The sequence below is a fragment of the Coccinella septempunctata genome, chromosome 4 (genome assembly GCF_907165205.1).
Source record: "Coccinella septempunctata chromosome 4, icCocSept1.1, whole genome shotgun sequence".
NCBI classification, from domain to species: Eukaryota; Metazoa; Arthropoda; class Insecta; order Coleoptera; family Coccinellidae; genus Coccinella; species Coccinella septempunctata.
Genome location: NC_058192.1, coordinates 11,602,338 through 11,624,743, shown reverse-complemented (window position 1 = coordinate 11,624,743; position 22,406 = coordinate 11,602,338). Strand labels below are relative to the sequence as shown.

Sequence of the window (22,406 nt, the reverse complement as noted above, 5' to 3'; positions counted from 1 at the left end):
GTATATTTTTCTCGAATCATAAAATCGAGGTGTTCAGTTCTCGTTTGACCACACTGTATATTACTTCTGTTATTGTTTTTTTACAACAGAAAAAGCAAAAAATATTTTCGAGTCTCTGCCGTAATGAAGTTCATTTTGACCTAGAAATACGCAATCGAGCCTTCATCAATATTCAAGAAGGCCATCATGATCAGCCAGGAGAGAATAACAATCCGTATCTGCGGTAATTTGCACCAACATCTCCTCCATAAATAACCAGATAGGAGTCGGCGAATCTCCGCGAACTAGAAACACCTCAAGACCGATGTTAATCTGAAGATTCACGGACCGAGAGACAGCATCAACATCCGCTGTTTGAGTTTCAAAGGTTAAACATGCATCTTAGTGCCAGCCGATCGCCTTGAGCCATCAATTAACACTTTCCTCTGGATATCGCGGCACTCCATCTGGCAGATTCAGATTGAGAGACAGCGATGATTGATGGAGAAATAGGGTTGCCAGACAATGAGCCGGCAACTGTGTCCCGGAGAATCTGTTTTTTCTGAGGGTTATTAATGATTCCCTCGAATTTGCCTAGGCTGTTTTGTGTCATGCTGACGTTGAACGGCTGCACTGATTCTGATATCATTAAGAAATGAAGTGAATTTTGATTAATTCGGTGGATAAAAGCTTTCTTCTTCGAGATGCTCTACTTCACCCTGCACAGCAGTTATGTATATTGCAAAATTCTTAGCCTACTATAGAACCAAACAAAATTTCAATGTCAATATTTTATTACTCAACATCTTGCGGAACCTGCAACGTCTCTAGACCTTTCGAAAAAAAAGTTTCTTCTTGCTCTGCAAACCAGACCTCAACAGTTTTTATTACCTCCTCGTTGGAAGAAAATTTACCACCTTTTAAACTTTTTTTCAGTTGAGGAAAGAGATAATAGTCGGATGGAGACAAATCTGGGGATGTTCTAGTAATTCAAACCCTAAATCACGAATTTTTGCATGGCAACATGAAATTTGTGTGCAGAGGCGTTGTCCTTCAAAGACAAAACACCTTTGGATAGCTTTACGAGTCTTTTCTCCTTAATTTTTTTCCCGTAGAGTGGTCAGTAATGTCGAATGGTAATCTCCGGTTATTGTTCTACCCTTATCCAAAAAAACAATCATGATTACTCCATGGCAATCCCAAAAAACTGAAGCAAGAACTATACCAGCAGATTTTTGGACACGAAACATCTTAGGTCTTGGAGAACCAGAGTGCCGCCATTCCATCGATTGTTGCTTTGTTTCTGGATCGTAGAAATGTACCCAAGTCTCATCCATAGTAACAATTCTGTTTAAGAAGTCTACATCGTTTTCAAATCGAGCGCAGATCGAACGCGATGCTTCTACCCTTGCAAGCTTTTGGTCAACATTCAAATATTTGGGGATCCATTTTGCAGCAATTTTTCTCATGTCCAAATTGACTTTAACTATATGATGAACGCGTTCGTATGAAATATTCAGTGCTTCAGATATCCGTTTTAGCCCAATTCGACGGTCTGATAAAATCATGTCATGAATTGCATCGATATTTTCGGGGACTGACACAGAAACTGGCCTTCCCGATCGGTCATCATCTTCAATGGAAAATTTACCTTTTGTGAAGCTTGCAGTCCAATTTTTCACTGTCGCATACGAAGGACATTGATCACCTAGCTAGGGTATCAAGTATATCTTCGTAAATCTGCTTACCTCTTAACCCATTTAAATACAGCTATTGATGATGGCTCGATACTCCAATTTTTGGATTTCGGTGGACATCTTCTTTCTTTTAATTCATTGCGTAACGCTGGTTCATTTTTTTGACCTCAAACTTCACACTGACGCTTCTAATGAGTTATTTTTTGTTGCTATGGTAACGCAATATTTTTTTTTGCTTGGAACTGGTCTAGGCTAACTAGATATCAATACATCCTCATATATTGAGAAATCTTACTTGACTATGGTGGATGGTGGACTATTATCATGCTCCTTGAAACGGATGACAAATTTCAGTGGCTGAAATGATGGAGATACCTACATCCTCAGTAAATAAAAACTTCATAATTCGAATCCCTTTTCGAATTGATATCTTCATCGATGAGCGAATCGGAATTTTCTACCGTGAACAATTCCAGTTGGGTAGAATTTACCCATTCATCCTTGCGTGAAAGAATCTGGGAGAATGAAGGACTTCTTAATCTTCCCGAAAATTCCCCATTAATGTAGTTCTGTTTCCGCTTTTTACCAGCTCGGCGTCGATTTTTCGATTCTCAAGCCCTCAGACTGTGGCACGGAAGTAATTCGTTCTGCGACTCAAAATAACGACCCCACATTTTGTCGACTGACACTTTTTCACGCTCCTGCGAAAATTATGCATAACTCCCACGGAGATAATATAGGGCGGTTAGAAAACTGCGTGAAAATTGTTGGGCTTATACTGGATCTACCGACGACGGGATCGGCCATCTGTTACAGAATAATCAATCGAAAAAATTTACTGTCCATGAGAAAATCGCGAAAAAAATTCATTCAACTGATGTGTCACTAGGGAAATAACTAACTGTAAACGGCAATCCAACAAAATAGAAGAATTTTCAAACATGACAGTTTTTAGTTGTTGCCGATATTTTGCAGTCATCTCCACCCACCTGAAGATGCTATTGTTATAGCGAAACACTTGTAGTGAAAATCAGATACTGTTGAGTTTTAAGTGTATGGGAGTCAATGAATTGAAGAAATCCTACACCAACTCGGCTCGGCTTACAAGCTACAGGCTGTTGAAAAATCATTAAAAAAATTATTTTCAGTTCAATCTCACAAGCATTTCCATCGAATGAAATGAATTTCGGAATATTGTTCTTCATTTATTTGATGAATTTTTTTCGAACACTGATTTCTCATTATGGCCATTACGTACCATAAAAATACCAAAAATTCAAAGAACCCAACTATTGAAACTAAGTTGAACGCTATCAAATGAATATTTTCTCGTATAATGCGCTGTTTTCGAGTAATTGGATGTTCAAAAATAAAAAATATCGGTGAAATTCGAAAAATTGGGTTCTTTGACCGAATGCAACTCCATTTAAAATATCGATAGATGTGTAGTGTCACAGATTCAGTTAGTTATTCTGAACCTAATCGGAAAAAATGGTGTAGGAAAAAAAGTGTTTCTCAACTCAAGAATCTACTGTTAAAATATTTGTACCAGTCAAAGACTCGCCCTGTATAGCCCAACCAACATGGAATAACTGGCTTTCAGTTCGGTTCTGCTAATGTTTCAAAGGAAAATTGTACAAAAGAAAAGACATTTCCTCATATCTTAAGGTACTTGAAAACCCATACACCACTGCTAATTGAGAACCATCTAGAAGAGCAATAATTACTCTGAAAGATAGCTACGATATAGAAAAATTCTTACTGAAGTAGTAGATATCGCAGGAAAAAGACAAGCTGAAGTGCTCAATTTTCTTCAAAAGATCCGCACTTCTATCAAGAGTGTATATTCATAAAAATCACTTTTTCTTACCCATGTAGAGGCAATATAAAATAATATTATACATGTGGTTTAGGTTGAGATAAGTGAAAGAATAATATCTACCTGTGTAAACGAGAAGTCAGAATCCAGAATGATTTCAGGACAGATCAATAAATGTTTACACTTCCTTCACAGGTACCTCAAAAACAATCATTAAAAGAGGTGATCTTCGACATAGTTCTCTTCCATATTTCTTGTAGGTACGGCCTTCTCTAAACTATGCTCAACAAGTAAACACAGCATTATTCATAGTTCTGTTCATTATGTTGGTAATTTGGCAGTAAGACAAACTGACATCCCTCAAACATATTTCCTTCACAACTATCGTTGTGTTGTGTGTCAGTGAAAACCACAGCCAGTACAAGAATCACTTCTTCATTGTTCAACTTTTTGAAATTGTTCTTGTCCAACTGTCATGACAAAGGTGATTTTCCATCTGGTTCTTTTGCACAAAGTGCTCAGTTCAATAAGTATAGGGCTTGAGCTTGTATAGAATGAAAATATTCCGAACAAAAACTTCTCCATAGTCCATATTTCATAAGTTCGGAGCCATAATTATAATTTTTTTTCAGATGACTCTTTCACGATCTTCGCCCCTCAAAACGCCGCAACAAAACACCTCGGTCCGGTGTTGCAGAGGCCGGACAGAGTGAAGACGATACTCATGGACCATATGCTGATTGGATCCCGCTTGGACCTGGAAAACGTTACGGAGGAGTTAACGTTCCAAACGGCAGGAGGCAAAAATGTGCATGTGAGACCCGTAAAGGACGGCAAACTGCAGGCCAACGATGCAGTTATCGTTAAACGAAAAGTTGTGGTGCCTAACGGCATCCTCGTTGTTCTGGATAATTACCTATTCCAGGAGGATGAGATAGTGAAGAAGAATGCGACTGCGGCTATACCTGTGGTGAAGCTGGCGGATATAGCCGCCCTGCCTCTCGTGCATAAGGAAGATACCAGTCATCATTATAACATGACGTTTGTGGAGAATATTCTGGAGGTGCTCTCTTTCCTGAAAAGTGGAGTAAGGGTGTTTCAACATTTTCTGTCTAGATCGAACGTTTCCAGGCTACTCAAGGATGGTAAGTTTTGCCAACTAGATTGATAAAAACAATAACATAAATAACGCTTCGAACACTTTGGGCAGAGAAATAGCGGTTTTTTTAATCTTAAATAGCAATCATCCTATACAATTTTGAAATATGTCATCTTTTGTAGGAAATTGAACAGCCTACAAAATGCGACCAGATCACCACAGTTTCCTCTGTGAAAATCATAAAAAGTTTTTTGACAATTGCTGATTTTTTTGCTATTATTGTTAGGTATAAATTTGAAGGTTGACACAAACAATCTTTCGGAAAATATACACTTCAAATTTTATTTTTATTTACGTAACTTTTCATGTACAATTGAGGAGTTTGTCATGCATCCTCAAAGAGGGGGGATGAACTCAAAAAACATTACAAATGTTAAAATCGAATTCAATAAGTTTAACCATTTCATTACTATAGATATAATGATAAAAAGGGCTGATAAAAAAACTTAACATGACCAAATCAGCGTCAGCAAGAAAAACTCTAACAGTTTCTGGCACAAAAAGTTAGGATGCCATTAAAAATATAGAACATTTTCCTACAAAATAGTAAATACCAAATATATGTCCGTAAGTTTGTTACTCACTCTGTATATCTACATATTGACTCTCGAAAATTCAAAATGCGGTAGGTTTTCTCTTAACTTAGGCTAACAAAATACAATTTTTTCCTTTGATGCAGTCAAATGCATATGTTTACCCCTTAATACACAAATATTTTGCAAATTCCCCTCTGGCATATTCCAGGATAAAGAGAAGCAGAAAAGGATCTAATCTGACGAAATATAATACGCTACTCGAAATTGCTTTTAAAATGAAGCTGAAAAATCATTCAATAAATTAACAAAAAATAGAATTTGCAAACTTAACGGTATTATGAAATAAATCATTGGAACGTTTTAATAAAGTTTCTATAACAAGTTACTGGCCCCTGGCCTAGACCTCAATGAAGGATACAAGTCATTATTTTCCTTGAGTTTATTTATAAAAGAAATACGCAAAACTTCATAAATAGTTACTACTGAATTAGAAACCAGGGCGATTGACCTAAGCGGAGAAGTTGACAATCAGTATTCGGATTCGAAATCGAGAAAAAAAAATACGAAAAAATAACTTGCTGATGAGTTATCCAAAGCAAAGAGGTAGAGAGAGAGAGAGAGATGTTCCCAAGGGGTGATTTAATTGCTTATTTTGTACTAAAATTTGAGATTTTCATAGAACCTCAATACAAGTTTAGCCATCGAGATAGAATTCTATCTCGATGAGTTTAGCATTATTTCAATAAGCCAATAGATATGCCATTATTATCATAGGACATTTCAGATGAGCTGACTTTGATAGGTTTCTGATTGTGTTTTAATAAATTCATATGTCGTTGAGTGAATAATATTATTATTTATCCCACCGTGGAAATATGAAAGTATGACTGAAAAATGACTATTATCGACAATATTGACTCTCACAATTCAATGCTTTGTGATCATAGATGGTTTGTTTGCCCATCGGCGTGACGTCAATGCAAAATATCCCATATTATGTTGGTTTTTCCTCAAATAATCATCGGAAAAATTGCTTGTGCAAGTGCTGTGTGAAAAGCAAAAAGTCCACTAGGGCTTATTAGCTTTTCTGAAGAGATGAATAGTCATGTTTTCCAAAAAAAGGAAAATTAATGATGTCGCTCATGAAAAGCCAAACGAAACTCTCAACTCACAGTTTATATAGCAAGCAAAAAAAAATAGGCGTAGTAACTTTTTGTAGGTCATCTGAATGGACTAACGAATACTGCCTGAAATTCATACAGGTTAACTATGTATCATTATGTGGAAAACCTGAAATTATAGCGATTCTAGTTTTAAACGCATTCAGCAGAATCACCGATGCAGGGTTAATTAATTTTCGTTTGGTGTGCATTGTTTATCACTAATAACGCAACGTTATAATACAGAGTTGAACAACTTTCTCTTCACTAAAGTGCCTCCCACAATATGTAGAGCTGCATAATTACATTTCATGTCCTTTTAGCGGTTAATCATGTGTTGTTACGCACAAAGCAAGCGGAATAATGATAGCTTCTGGTATGTTGGCATCGATTTGACATAGAACACTTGCAGAAGGAGCAGAAAATTGGTTATCCCGTGGATCTCAACAATCCTTTTGACGTAGCCTTTTATCTACAGGATCCTATCACCCAAGTATTGGTTTATTATTTCCAATAAATGATGCTTTGAACTGAAGAGACTGAATTACATTATCACCGCCATTATCGTTTCACCAAAAAGCATCTGCACAAAAGTTTCAAGATGATTATTCGTTGAAATAGATCTTAAATGACACTATCCTATCTCCCTCCAGTGTTGACAGTAGTTCGAAAAGTCCAATATGAAACAAGACAACAAATGAATTTTGTTGAATTTTCTTTTACTTATCAACATAATCTCCTTGCTCTATACTCTTACAGGAGCTTCTCAAACTTTTTCGAGACTTTTAAAAAGGAGACTTTCGCCATTGCCACTGCACAAGCGTTCAGTCATGCATTGTCTTGACAAATTTTCTCCCAGAAACTGTCACAAAGTTTTCGATGGCTTATTCAGAAATCAGAACAATCAGAACCAGATAACATTCAACCTCCAAGCAGAAAGTAATTTGAGGGGGAAAAATATTTCCACTTCTCCAAACTTTTTTCATATCAGAATCGAACCTAATGGCAGTTTTTCCGGGAAATTCCTCATTTCCATTATGATCTCTGTTCTGCCCCATCTCGGGGATGCGGCCAGCGAAACAGGCCAAATTTTCCGGTCGAAATTCATCGCTATATTCAAAATAATTACGGTAATAAGAGGAAAACAATTTCCTCTATTGGGGATCTCGTGAATAAGGCTCGTTTAAACGATCCCCAGAGCCAGTTATTACCCATTTTCCAGATCCGAACCAACCATGCCCAATCTGCGAATTGGCTACGAAATTCAGACCAAGAATTATGCACACTTCATTACATCCATAATGGCGATTGAAAGCGGATGCCTTACGTCGTAATAATCTGGGAGTGGGGCAAAATATCAACTGAATTTAACGAGGCTTTTTTTTATTTCCTTGGGTTGTGGAAAGTTAACACCAAACACTTATTCCTCAGGCGTTAGAAATTTCTCAGAGATATCAAAAAGACTCTGTACAGGCTGTCTCAAATTTGATGCTAACTGAGGGCATCTCGAGAAATATAAGACATAAAATCCAAAAATTAAATATCTTTGAAACGGATGACACTTCTGAAAAACCAGTAACAGAATGCTTTCGACAAATCTGCGTTGAAAAATGTACGGTGTTCCATTTGAAAAGTACTGAGCCCCCCCTAAAACTCTGTACTCTAGTCTATACATACAGGTGTGCCAAAATTAATGCAACAAATTTTGGTCACAGGTTCTAGAGAAAAAATTAAGAGACCCCTATTTTTTCGTCTGCCAGGAGGTTTCCTCTTTCGAAGTTACAGCCCTTCTAAATTCTCGCCTAAATTTTTCTTCATTTAATTTCACGAAAATCACTGAATTTGCTACACGGGAGTTCCATGGTATGCGAAATCTCATAGTGCTCCCTATTTTAGCGAACCCACTTTTTCTGGAACCACTAAACATCAACCACGTATTTGAATTCTTTGAAAATTGTTAAACCGTTAGAATAAAGACCCTTCAATTGAAAATTTTTCTTGTTTCTTCAAATTTTTTCAAGAGAGCAATATGTTTTGTGAAAGTCCAAAATGCGATTCGTATGGAGTTCTACTTGTTAATCAAACTTTTAGATTTCTCTCAAGTACCTATGATGAAAAAATTGCAATAAGGAAGTTTTTCAAATTGAACAAAGATAGTTGAGTGAATGGAAATTCTTTTTTCAAATCGATGCAGGAAAAGGTGCATCCTATGTCCATAAAAATCATATAGTTCATCAACAGAAGATCGAACTGACCTGAAGCTATCTGGAAAAAAGTAGTAAAACGCAATAAACGATAAACCATCAGTGAATTTCCGACATGAAATGAAAAAAAACCTTATGCGTTGGTTAATTTTAGCACACAGGTCCAATTTTTGCATTTAGTGCTCTTCTATTACCTAACGCTGTGGATTCATATATAGGTACACAGAAAATGGCAACAGTTCTCTCGCCATTCGTATTGGACCAGTAATTACTTTTAAACCCGGTGAAATTCGGTAATCCCCCAGTATCGTGTTCATAATGGCATGGCAGGACAAGCCCTGGGACCATTTAAATTTTAATTTCCTGGGAATGGTTTTCCTTGTACTGTCGGAATATTCAACATGGTATTCTTGGGCCAGCCTCAACATCGGTTATTTACACGTTACCTGTGAATTTGGAATTCGGACCAGAACTGGAAGTGTATGGGCTTTCAATTGGAATTATGCAAATGCTTGATTTCATTCCACAAACGGTTCGATCGTTTATAGCCTCCGAAATCATTTTAGTTCAGTTGTGGCTATAACTCAATTTTAGATAGGAAAGGTCATATGGTCCTGAGGTGATTTTTAATTTTAAAACTTGTATAGTACTTTTCATTGGGATAGTTCTACTGATGAATAGAATGATTACCTCAGTTATGAATAGAGATATAGTAATGTGATTTTTCAATGAAACCAAACAAATTCAACTTTTGGCATTATTGATATGTAATAATTTATAATGTCGTCGCCAATTTCAGATGAAGAGTACACAGTTTTCGTACCAACGGACCACGCCTTCCAACGATGGCATCCGATAGACTGGGGTTTCTACCCCTTCAGCGTGCCTGAATTCACAGAAAGTGTGATCACCAACCATTTTGTACGAGGCAGACTCAAGCAAGATGCCATCAAAGATAACCAGATAATCAAGACTTTAGGAGGCAAAGAAATAGTTTTCAAAAAATCCCGTGAGTACCCCAAGCCTTCAAATTGTCCTGAAAAAATATATAACTGCTTCAATCTGCAGCCACTCTGACGGTGAATGGTGCGACAATAGTGAAGGGTGATACTCCAGTGGCCAAGGGTAACATCATGTTCATCGGCGAGGTTCTTTTCGTCAGCGAATCGGTGGTTTCCAAACTTCATCAACAGCACAGAGACAAAGAGACTCCTCCTCTCCTAGCTTTTCCGTGGTTTGGGGCCCAGTTCCTTTCGCACGCATTCCTGGCGTTGGAAAGAGATCGACGCTTCTCGCACATTACTAGATTTTTAAATCTGGCTGACTTGGCACCTCACGTTTCCGGAACTGGATACACTTTTTTCGTACCAACTGATACTGCCTTCGAGGAATTGGGACTCGATAAGATGCCAGACAACTACCTGTCGAATGGGCAGGGTTTGGAGATTCTGCTGAACCATTTCGTGAAGGGAAGACTGTACAATAAGGATCTTGCTGATGGGGTCAAACTGACGACTTTGGGGAACAAAACGATCACGGTCAAGATGAAAGGTGAGAACATACTATCCTTCGATAAAATTAGATAAGATTAGTAACTACCACTGGTTTCCTTTTATATTAACATCCAACATAATTCACGAGGCTTCCTTTCCCCCGAAAGATTCTCGAGTATTCCAGTACTTTTACGGTCCTTAGTAAAAAAATTAATAGAAGTATAAACTCAATTTTTCCATATCATCAAAGTTTTCTCCCTTTTCAGATAAAGTGAAAGTGAATGAAGCCACCATTGTAGAGAGTGAAGTATTCGTTTACAACCTTGGAACAATGTTTTACATAGACAAAGTACTCTTTGCCACTTTAAACGATTTACCATCAACGATCCAGTCCACAACCACTGCAAAATCGACGCAGAAGCCGATAGTATCGACAACAGAAGCTGAAATTGAGGGCATCCCTGATGAAATTGCTGAGAAGACAGGACAACTTCCAGATATTTTAGTTTCGGATGATGCTTCGACAAACGAAACTCAAACTCTGGAACCGGAAGTTACTACGCATAGTGAAACAATCAAATAATCATCCAGGAAATCGTTGAGATGGACATAGCAATAACGGGAAAATTGAAAACTTTCCAAGTAATCGTCTTTTCGATTTTGTATATTGTCAGGAGAATTTTGGCATATTAATCATGTAAAAACGTGAAAATCAAGCGCTATATCATTTATTCATGTCTCTTGATATCTAATATGTGGATCTATTTTGGTCTATAAAAATGTACATTTGTTAATTAAAATACTTGTAAGTAACTCTTAAGCTGTAAAAATACCCAAATATTTTTCTAGGAAATTTTCGTACAATTCAAAATGAGTTAAATCGTTCAGAAACTTGTAGCGTCAGTCTATGGTTAAAAAAAATATTCGATTTGTTGGCTGTATCACTGAATGATTGTTTGAAATAAGAACCTTCAAAAGGCATTCCTAATTTCGGCGTATTCATTTCAAAATATGAACTAGAAATGAGTAGGAAGGAATGTTGAAATGCAAAATATCAGAGGTCATTTCTTTCATAGTAAACTAATGCAGGACTAGATTAGAGTATAATTTTATGTATGCTGAAAAATAATCTTCTTAGTTCAAAGTATCATTCGATTAATTTTCTGGACCATTCCGTCATAGTGCTATGTAAAGGCTATTTGTATGACATTTATTTTTCATATCATTTGTCTTCAATGGGCTAGGAGCTTTTGAAGTGTGGATTTTTATCTTTCAACCCCATCCCCGGTTTCACAAAACTTTCTTTAAGTGTTCTAAGGTTTTGGCAGTTCGATATGTGGACCGATAATTCAAGAAACACATTTTTGGAAGATCACTGTATCCATGAATGTTGCTAGATTTCCATCTAATTTTCTGTTTTGAAAAAACTTCGCTTCGCAAACGCTTGATGCGGAGAACAATAAAAGTTTCGTGAAACCTAACGTTAGTGTATATTGTATAGTATTTCACTGAAATATTTGATTGACTACAGTAGTCTGATTTAGAATAAAATGACTGATTAACGTTGAAATAACTCTATATTGTGAATTGAAGTATATTTATATGAAAAATTAACAAAGTATCTGTTCATTATGATTATAACTAAATGGACGATGTTATATTAGGAGCTTTATTACAATCAATGTTTAGAATAGAATACGCATAATTTCCTAAAAACATGTTTATTTATTTATATAAATCAATTGTTATTTTAATACATGCTCTTATTGTTAATAAATGTGGATTTAATCCTCGAAAGTTTATTCTTACCCTATCGTCAAGGAGTAGTATAAGAAGAAGTGAATAATAAATGAGTGCTATTCGACGTGAAATAGCTCCATTTTTGTACTGAAACTGCCAGCATTATTCGATTTCAATTCTTTAGTTGTAACTATTACAGATGATTTTTCTCGAAAAAAGGAATACTTTTGGGGTAAATCAAAGGTTGCGATGAAATATTTCCTGTTCAAATATCAATAGTTCTTCGGCTTAGATGTGCATCCGCCATTTTTTAATCACAATAAGAAAAAGACGGGCCGGTATTAATGATTGATGTATCAGACAAAAAAATTATCTCCTTTTTATGTCGCATTGCGATCACTTCTTGAACAGATGAGTATATGTATCACCCGTATATTCAGATTGCATTCGCGAGATATTATTTACGTCATTAGATAAATAATCCGGTTGGTGTTTCAGAATAATAAAAATAAAATAAAAACCATTGTTTCACATAGGCTTCTGGGGAAAAAAAGTTAGATGAGTCAGACAGAGCCATGAAACGAAAATATGTTCATTATAAAGAACTTCTTTTCAAAATGCAGTAAACAAGAGTGACATTTTGTTTCTTGTAGGTGCATGTGTATTATTCAATTAAGCAGCATTTCTGTTGATAACCAGATGAATATTTGCTTCAACTTAACATCTATTTCTTCATGATTATTTCACCTGATACGCCTCTAACAGCATATAATTATTCATGAAGGTATGTACAGGATGGTATATATATACTGAATATATATGTTATTATTATTATTAATTCAAAAGTAACAAAATAAAGCCCAGTAATAAATGAATTATTTATTGCTTTCAATCAAAACTCAAAACAACAATGTCTGGAAAAAAAAAACAGTAGTGAAAAACCAGTTAGATTATTTAGTTAAGCTTTCATGTTAGATGAACACACAAAATAAAAAATAAATACATAACAAATTCCAAAAAATATTACTATAAAAGTGACTCGATAATTTCTTGTGTTTATATCACATATGTTATGAACACCTTTTTTTGAAGATTTTTATTTATTGTACAGCATGGCCAGAAATTTCATCCAACTGATTTTTATGATCAGATATGTTAGGTGCAGACTCGTAATTGCAGATTGTCACTCCATGATGATGGGACACAAAAAATTCACCTCGTAAACCTATATAATAAATTTTTGTTTTTTCACCACCAAAATTACTTGGAAAGTGTAGGGTTAAATGATGTACATTATTGAAAGTCACAACCCTGAAAAAAACACCTAGTATACTACCTTTTCAGAAAGGAAATTAATGCAAATTATCAACTTACTTTGTGGCATATTCTAAAGAACCCTGAGTATCATGGTGAAGAACAAACTCTTGATCTGGTGGTATTGAAACATCGTCAAATGTCATTGAAGGCCTATTTTTGAATCTGAAAATAATTTTAATGTAGTACAGTAAAATCCTGTTATAACGACATTGGGGGGATTGTGAATATTAAGTCGTTATATCCGATGGTCGTTATATCCAAAAATGTGTATAAAGAACTCAGAAATAGGATTCATCCATGTATTTTCTTTTGAGATCGTTATAACTGCATACATAACGAATACAAAATACAAATAGGTATATACATATGCGAATACATGGATAAGATCATCAAATTCATACTGTAAATAAGTATATGTTACAACATCGAACTTATTTATATATATACAATTGAACAGTAGTGAGTAGTAGGCTTAAAAAAATGAGTATCGCTCCGGTATTTCCCCGATAATAGAGTCGACAGCGCTTGCAACGGCGAATTTGTTACTGGTACGTCGTTATAAACGGAAGAAATAGAACAAGCTTAGAAAATTTCTGTCGCAATAAGCGACTTCGTCGTTATAGTCGAAGTCGTTACGTCCGAATGGTTTTATGTTGAATTACTTAGAATTTCAAACAATTGTCGATAATTTCTTCGTTATATACGGATTTTCGTTATAACCGGTGTCGCAATAAACAGCTTTCACTGTAATACCAAAAGTAAATAATATATAAGCTTCGTAAATGGGGATTCAAAGGAATGATAAACTTCAAGAGACTACAATCAAAAATCAATGAGTGATGAAAGATTAATTCATAAAATAAATGTTCACCTCTTCAAAATAGATATTACAATAATGACTCACATTCGCATTCTAGATGGGTGAGTTTCATTGTCCTCTCCCACAACAATAATACCTTTCAGTTTGATGTTACCAGTAAATGGAATATTAAATAACAATTCTGCATCAGCATCTGACTCTACAACCTGCATAAGAAATACTATTTAGAGTGCTAGCCTACAGAATGTTGAAAACATACTGTATCAAAGTTGAGCCTCTCCTCCCATGGTTTGAAAATTGTTTTTCCAGAACCCTCACATTCCTCATTCAAACATTCCAAGTTGTCTTTATTGATTTTGGTATAAAGACTGTATTCAACACCCATTTCTTGTGTTTCATTCTTATGGCTGTCCCCTTCGCAACAAGTACTTCCATGTCCCCCATGTGGTGGCATTTTCCAATAGATTTATAGATTAATCTGATTAATAATCAGTTTCGGATACTTCTCAGTTGAATTCTCTATTTTACAAGAATACGAACCTGACAAGAATACGAACCTAACCTAACTATCCCGGAATGACAGTTATTTAAATTTTTTTCAGAACAAAGAGTAATATTTCATTTTGATCATAGATAATTCATAATTTTTTGTACCGTGTGTGTACCTTCAGGACGGTGCTGCTAGGGACTTCTAACGGGGATAAGGTGAACTACTCCAAGAATATACATATTTGAAATCATAAGCCGAAATCAGCTTTCATGTGAAGTTATTCTTTTGATACCCCCTAGGACTTATGTCTTCATCTATAATTGCTGTCTATGTGACAATAATTGTAATGGATGAAAATGAAAAATACATTTTTTCATTATTTCATTCTCGAAGTTTTGAATTCTATTTCAGAAGACAAAATTTGGGCCATTCCGCGAAAGTTTTCTGTTCTAGAATACTCTTTATACTCTATACTGTTTAATACTTAATTTAATACTCGCTTTTGCTTTCTCCATTTCTCACACAACGTCTTTTATCCATTCTATTTCAAAAAATTATTTAACAAAACAACTGAATTCCAGAGAAAATATTTTTCCCCTTTCAGTATAGAAGGAGGAGATCAAAGGAGAGCACACTAAATCCACAAACGAATTTGGATGACGGATGTGCATCCATCATCCCATTATGGAAATCCACAATATCGAAAACGAAAAAAATATCTTGACTTTTTTAATTTTGGGGAGAGAATAATTAGATACTGGTGGTAGTTAGTAGTAAACTCATTTGATTTTCCGCGGAAACCTTCGACCCCTCAAATAATCTCTAAAGCTAAATCCTCATCCTACCACACCAGTATACATAGGGCAAAAAATGAGCGAAAAAGTGCGTCTATTCCCTCTGAAAAAAAAACAATAATGATGTCATTTAGGACCAAGAAAATATATCTACTTGGTTAGGACGAGAGTAAAACGTTAGGTTTGTCTCCATTTCGCAAAGAATATACGATTTTCATCGTATCACATTTAACAAGTAAATAAATATTGAATGCATTCAACCTCGAATCAATTCATTTTATTAACTTCAGATATTCACTGCATTTTTTCATTTCCCGAGTGATCATTCTAGAATAGTTGAATAATAGAACCTTCCAAATTAGTTTTAAATTAATAGATTTGAAATGAGTTAAAATAAGATCGAATACCGAAAAATTTATAACTTTTCATCAACTAACAAGAATGGCACTTATGGGTATTTCCATCGCCATATATATGTGAATGTTTAATGTTGAACAGGAACAGCTGTACAAATTCTTCTAATAAGTCATAAATCAGGGTCATAGGTCCAGTTTGAAGATAGACGCTGGCTATTTCCAATTGTTAAAGGGTTGTTGAACTCCTTCTAAAACTTGGGGGTGCACTTTCCCTACTACCCCAGACACGCGTCAGCTGTGGGATAATCAGTGGCGTCGATAAGGAGGGATCGAACGACTAAAGCGATTTCCTTATTAGCGTTAATAATATTGTAATAATACTCAGTTGAATAAAATGAACTGTGAATATGATTGGGAACCATATTATTGGACTAATTGCAAAACGAATGGACACAAAAGCATACAAAAAGGCTCATTCTATATATGATTAATCAAACTTTTTGAAATTCGATAATGTAGATAGTGTTTTAGATACACTTACAGTGAACGTTTTTCGGGATTTACTTAAGGCACTACAAATAAAATTTTGCGTTTTATTTCTGGAAATAATAAAGGGGAAGAGACAAAAAGTTTAACTGATGTGCAGAGTCATTCTTTCAAAAAGGAGTCAACTAGTCATAATATAAGGACGAATAAAACAACTGTAGGAAACCAACAGACAGGCAAACTTTTAGAATTTATTAACCACCTTAACCAGTTCCTTCGAACTATTTTTGAACTCAATATATCCCCCGTGATTTCCACACTGCATTCGTCTGGGATTGGTCGACTAGTGTTAATTTTACATGTCGTTTCACGTGAAAACAGGAGCTTAGATCCTCGATTTTATTATACAATTCGCAGAACTCTATTTTCTTGTTCTCGAAGGAATCTGATCGAATTTCTTTCATTGCTAACGAAAAGTCCAGTGTTCTCCACCCCTGGTGCGAACACGGAAGGCGAGTTTAGATAGCAACGTGGTTACGTCACTGTCCGTGACAGTGTTGTTTAGGCAGGCGCCGCGACGTATAGCGTCCACCAGTGAGATGGCCTTCTTTTATGGTGAAACTATGGAGAATAACCACACCTGGGGTCGCGAAATGGTCGGTGATGATACAGCAGTCAATTTCAGGATGCCGACAAATCGGCCGCCGATAAATGTCGTCTTGATGTAAGTACAGAGAAAATTATTTTCCTTCGGGACCTGCCGGCCTGTCAGTTTGCAAGACTTGAATTTTCTGTGTTATCAGCGCCAATCGATAACGCAGTTCTGTTGCCTTGGTATCGCTTTGGCTATGAAGCACCATTATTTTCTTATCGCTTAGCTCGAATTTCATAGCTTGGTGTACCTATTGTCAGTTAAATACGTTCCTAATGCTTGTTTCAGATGATAGGCACAGGTATGTATTTGAAATTGATCGATTTTTGAACTTATACTTATGCATGTAAAGAATTCAATTTATCTGGGCAAAGACGTTTTTTACTTGCACACATAAATACATATATCCAAATATGGATGTTTTTTTAACATTGTGTAGGTCCAATATTTTGCTATTTCGTTGTTATGAAATACTGCTTTTGGAACTCCACTAATTGGATATATGTGTTGTAAATTTTCGAAAAGTAATGAAGTGGTCAGTATGAGTTGAATATCGAAAGGGTATTTTCCAGAGTGTTTTCGCATCCTTTTCTTTCTTCATAGAATATTATATTCGTTCCTTCATTTTTGGAATTACCATACACTTTGTGATCATTTCAATTATTTTCACGTTTCTTAATATTAGTTTCTAGCTCAGAGTAAACCCGATTATTGATGAAATCCAATTAATCGTTATACACTGACTTTCACACCAGTCCGCTAAGCTATTCGTGTCATTTAAACAATTTTTAGATCAATTTGCATAATATATCGATAAAACAGAGTGCTAGCAACAAGTTTCAATAATAATAATAAATACTGAATTGCGGATACAGGCTGATATACGAAAAACTTCATTTTTATCAACCTGTAGATGCAATAACACCGAAACACTTGTTGCGGGTTGAAAAATTTTATTGATTCTTTAGCCGCCTGAAGATCCTCTTATGGTAGTGAAACACGATCTGTGACAATCAAATGAATTATGAATCCTGTAATTTATATACTTGAATTATAAATTCCCATGCATAAAGTACTTAAAGTAGGTACCGGCTACTTCTCTGTACCATATTCTCCAACGATATCATAAACTGGTATTTCATTACCTTTTCTGCAAATATCTCATTCGAATTATAGGAAAAAATTGTTCGAGTTGAATGTTTTCCAGTTATAAGTAATATTACTCAACTTAATCGTCAATCATTCTTTCTTGTTTGGTCATTAATATATTGAAAGATCAATAACATTTCTGTTGTCTGAGTTTTGTTGGATATTTTGATTAGAATTGCCTTTATGTTTTCTTCGCTCCATTTACTTACTCTAGCATATATTGCAGCGAGTCACATATTTAACATATTAATGGGGGAATCCCCTCATATATATTCGCCCTCCTTTTCAGACCTACAGCAGACTGCCTAGTTCAGACATGCACTTAGTGGATGAGGGAGGGTGTGTTGTTGATTTTTACTGAAGGGATTTAATATATTCCCGTCTCTTTAATTATGCCGACCCATGTGGAAATCATGTTTTATTAATCCTGGGGGAATGACTCATGGATTCATGAGTATATTGATCCAAAAGGAAAATGCAACTCACCACAAAACTCTTCCGGCTTTGGTTTCTCATGAAGAATGAAAAAAAGCATTCACTGATTCAATGTTTCCGAATAAGACGATAGCTTTTATCTTGCCAATATTTCCAAAAATACGTACAGATCCGATCAAGTCGGGAACTTGTACAGGGTTCTAAATTATGGTTTTGAAGGTTCTTGCAAAATTTGGAAAGGAATTTAGGTGGTAAATACATGTACACAAAAAATTAGAAATAAATGTTTTTGTGAATGAACCGTGTTTTAATCCACAGGCCTCGGAGAAAAGCCACAATGTCACACTTACAGTAGACACGATTTTCACAGCACGTCTTCTGCAAAATTTTTGTTTTCAGACGAGCCAGTGACACGGCAGCGGATTGGTCACTGCCCCAATAGCAATTAGTGGATCCTCCGGATCCACCAGATATGAACCCAGAAGAATACATTCCTCCACTCAGATATGGTTGCAACGACAACTGGACATGGAACCGACGGGAAAGATCTCCAGAAGTCAGACTCTACGGTAACAACTACCAATCCGCCCTCTTTCACCCCAACTGGAGCAGCGGAACCGCCGGGGTTAGAGGTACCAGGATGCTCAACAACGGAAGGTATTTTTGGGAGCTCCACCTCTCCAAACGTATATTCGGGACGAGCATGATGTTTGGTATAGGAACAAAGAAAGCCCGACTTCATGCCGATTCCTTCACAAATCTCCTCGGAGAAGACGCCAATAGCTGGGGTTTATCTCATAAAGGTCTGTTGTGGCATGCTGGCACGAGAAGCCACTACACCAAACCGTTCAGAGAAAACGTCCACACGGTTATTGGAATCTACTTCGATGGCATCGCTGGTACCCTAACGTATTATAAAGATAAAAAATGTCTTGGTGTTGCTTTTCGCGGTCTTCACCAAGTCAAAGAACCCTTGTATCCTATAATTTGTTCCACTGCAGCTAAAACGGAAATGGTATTGTCTACCATGAGGAGAGACTTCATAAATCTGCAGGATAGGTGTAGATCGGTGATCGTGAAATTGATCAAGACGAAAAAAGACTTGGAAGAACTTTATGTCCCGACTAGGATACGAGGTTATTTAGCTGAAGAGATTTTCGAAGCCTCGGTTCCTCTCAAGGTCGTCAATGAAAATAAAACGGATGAAAATACTTAGCCAAACCGACTGATTTTAACTACCTATTAAATTATTTCACATAAATCTCATTTGGTATAAAATTTAGGTGAGCAACTATTTCGAAACATAATTTCTGGTATTGGGCAAAGAAACGTAGGACAATACGAAAATTATTAAATCGTAGTTTTTCATTACATAGGCGGTACTTGAAAGGAAGTCGTAAAAAAAGCAACCTTTTTTATTCATCTTATCAGTTTACATCGCATGAAAGTCGAATTATTACTGGCGTATTTAAGGTGTGTGCGGTACCCCATGCAATTCAAGAATCTGCATTTGTTAGATTTAATTAAACTAAAATGATGAGGAAAAATGGTATGGATAGAATCCATCATTCGTGTTCATGATTCGTATGAAGGCTGTCTTAACTATAAATAAGAGTTATAAATGTCTAATGAAACAAAAACTTTTATACTCAACATCATTTGTAACATATTGAGCAAGATGATTTATTCTCTTTTAATCCCAAGGATTACTGATGGATTATTCTTATCATAAAAAAATCTCGGCGTTCTCAATATTTTGCTAAACAACTTAAGGGCTCTTGCAATTCTTTGAGCATAGGAATTTATGAAGATCTATCATGAATTTTGTATCATATTGTATGTGATATTTTCCACTGTATATTTTTCTTTTTAGCATTAAGTGAACAACTCTTTGGACGGGAGCCAGTGGTGAATAGTTACCAAAATGTAGGTGAAGCTAGAAGTTAGCAAAATGTAAATTCATGTGGTCATTTGGTTGAATTTTTTTTCATTCATTATTTCATTTTGGTACAACTATGACTCGGCTCGAAAAAATTATCTTGAACAAGGATAAATGTACGAAGGCGGGGCAGTCATAAAAGTACCTATTTTTTTGTGCAATGTGTTTTCTAGAGTTATAACTTTTACCAAACCCCCTACTTATAATGTGATGATATGAAAAATAATATTCTCAGAAATTCCTTTCATACCTTCTGAATAACTAGTCTCTGTTATTGTGATATTTTGGGAAATGTATATGAATTTGATTGAATGAGTTATCTCAACAAAAATTATGCACAAATATTGTGAATTTCGGCCTGTTTGTGCAATAAAATTGTAAATAATGTATGAATTGAGGAAAGAGTGAGTTTTAATTTTGGTTTAGCTTAGATAGATAGGTAATTTATTCATATTTGTAACTGATTTATTTGAATTAAATTCTGTCCCCAAAATGTGAAAATGTTTGATAATAGCTGCATTACCTACCGAAAGTCCCTATTATAATAAGTTGCAAATTATTAGAAAATTGAAAATTACGATTTTTCATCGTGGATAAGCCTATACTGCTTGTATTTTGCAATTGTAGTAATAATAAATTTACAAGGATTAATAGAAAACTTTTACGTATTTAATTATCAAGATTAGTACCGACTTTATAGGCGACAAAACATATAAATATATGTATATGTTATCTCTCTTGATGATATATATACACTGCTCGTAATTGCAAATCGTCAATACTTCATGAACATGGATAGAGAATAGGATAATGGCCTTGAATGAGTCAGTGATTAATAAATACACAAATACTTCACTCTAATTTTAATAAGAATGAAAAATCGATATAATAAAAAGTTTGAATTTGCAACTTTGCGAAGATTTCCAATAAATCTTATCAAGTAGCAAATAGCCAAACTCAAAAAAAAAAATTTAAGGGTTCTTATTTGCTTCTTTAGCACTTTGTAATGCTTGGGTGATATAAAGTTTGGCCAAAGACTGCGAGCAGAACTGTGAAATAGCTTGGCTGTGAGTATTTATTTGTCCAGCGATGATCATTGGGTTAAGACGACCAGGAACAGGAAGTGGCTTAAACATTTTATGGATATCGTCTTCAGGTAGGGGAGGCTCATCTTTAGCTACACGGGCAGCATTTTCTTGAGCTCTTTTCTGTAAAAGCTTATGTTTCTCCAATTGTTGACGACTGGCTGTCTGTTGATATCTATTGAATTTAATAGCTTCCTGATTGAGTTCATCCACTCTGTCCATCATACATCTCAGCTGACCCTCCAATACTGAGGCAGTTCCCAAATCCAAAAACTTTGCACCCTCTTCTTCTGGAACTAGTTCGCTCAATTCAGTCATCATTATATTCGTCAATGCTGAATTCTTGATCACAAATGGAACTTCAGTGAACAAATTTTCAAAGCCAATTTTCAGTTTCAATAAGGCTTCAGGAGTGAATTCATTCTCTTTGTACATTTCAATTGCTTGGGGAGTTAATCTATAAGCTTTCAATGTTATGAAACCCCTAGCCGATTTCTGAGTGTCGTATATTACAACAACAGATTCTTCGATTGATGTTTGATAGTGGAACTGGGATTCTAAAAGTGGTATACTCAAGAAGTTACCAACATCAGAACTTTGGTACCAGCCTACATGAAAGTGATCAACATTAACACGCCTTAGTCTTCTCATCATTGCCAACTGATACTCATCTTCATCCATGGTGTCATCAGTTTGTTTTGGAAATGGAAAACAATTAGTTATTTCCAAACGGTTGTCAACTACAAGACCCAAAAGAGCTCCTTGAGCAATATCCATATTTGTTGTAGCTTCTTCATGGCAATGTTTTACAATTTTCATAACAGCCTGCAAATAAAAAATAAATCAATTCATTGCATGTTGCCAAAAATTAACCTAAAATAATGGGAAAACTCACCAAACCATCTGCCTGTACATATGCTATGGCAGATTCGTTTTCAGGAGCCCTACGAGCTGCTGCACTTCTGGAAGCCATTGTAAATATCCTCGTAAACGAAAATAATCAACTGATTTACGGGGATATGAAAACGGCGCTTAGGATGGAAAAAACTTCAAAAATTTTACAACCAGGTTGTCTATGGACTAATGGTCATAGAAA

General features: G+C 35.6%; 4 protein-coding genes across 7 annotated transcripts in view; 2 read left to right on the top strand and 2 right to left on the bottom strand.

Moving 5' to 3' along the window:
• Positions 1–11,839, top strand: part of LOC123312124 — a 49,708-nt gene extending 37,869 nt beyond the window's left edge. Inside the window, exons 2-5 of the mRNA XM_044896359.1 lie at positions 4,128–4,640; positions 9,354–9,563; positions 9,623–10,105; positions 10,314–11,839. Of these exons, the coding sequence (XP_044752294.1) occupies positions 4,128–4,640; positions 9,354–9,563; positions 9,623–10,105; positions 10,314–10,630 (1,523 nt within the window). The 3' untranslated portion in view covers positions 10,631–11,839. The remainder of the gene's footprint in view (positions 1–4,127; positions 4,641–9,353; positions 9,564–9,622; positions 10,106–10,313) is intronic.
• Positions 11,840–11,969: 130 nt separating this feature from the next.
• On the top strand, positions 11,970–20,627 carry LOC123312128 (SPRY domain-containing SOCS box protein 3). 4 transcript variants are annotated; one of them, XR_006537576.1, is made up of 3 exons: positions 16,571–16,774; positions 18,686–19,569; positions 20,160–20,627. XR_006537576.1 is itself a non-coding variant. In XM_044896367.1 (2 exons), the coding sequence occupies exon 2, from the start codon at positions 18,759–18,761 to the stop codon at positions 19,500–19,502; it is 744 nt and encodes a 247-aa protein (XP_044752302.1). In that variant the 5' UTR covers positions 11,970–12,571; positions 18,686–18,758; the 3' UTR covers positions 19,503–20,627. The 4 variants fall into 4 exon arrangements, 3 of the variants coding, with proteins under 3 accessions (XP_044752302.1, XP_044752301.1, XP_044752303.1); XM_044896367.1 differs by lacking the exon at positions 16,571–16,774 and adding an exon at positions 11,970–12,571 and having other exon boundaries at positions 18,686–20,627; XM_044896366.1 differs by having other exon boundaries at positions 16,578–16,774; positions 18,686–20,627.
• On the bottom strand, positions 12,652–14,496 carry LOC123312129 (PITH domain-containing protein GA19395). The gene is made up of 4 exons (XM_044896370.1): positions 14,184–14,496; positions 14,009–14,130; positions 13,162–13,266; positions 12,652–13,098 (listed from the first exon to the last, which is right to left on the bottom strand). Exons 1-4 carry the CDS (start codon positions 14,376–14,378, stop codon positions 12,888–12,890), a joined length of 633 nt encoding a protein of 210 aa, XP_044752305.1. The 5' UTR covers positions 14,379–14,496; the 3' UTR covers positions 12,652–12,887.
• A 446-nt stretch (positions 20,628–21,073) lies between the features above and the next one.
• LOC123312127 (eukaryotic translation initiation factor 3 subunit H) lies at positions 21,074–22,406 on the bottom strand. The gene is made up of 2 exons (XM_044896365.1): positions 22,206–22,406; positions 21,074–22,135 (listed from the first exon to the last, which is right to left on the bottom strand). Exons 1-2 carry the CDS (start codon positions 22,281–22,283, stop codon positions 21,197–21,199), a joined length of 1,017 nt encoding a protein of 338 aa, XP_044752300.1. The 5' UTR covers positions 22,284–22,406; the 3' UTR covers positions 21,074–21,196.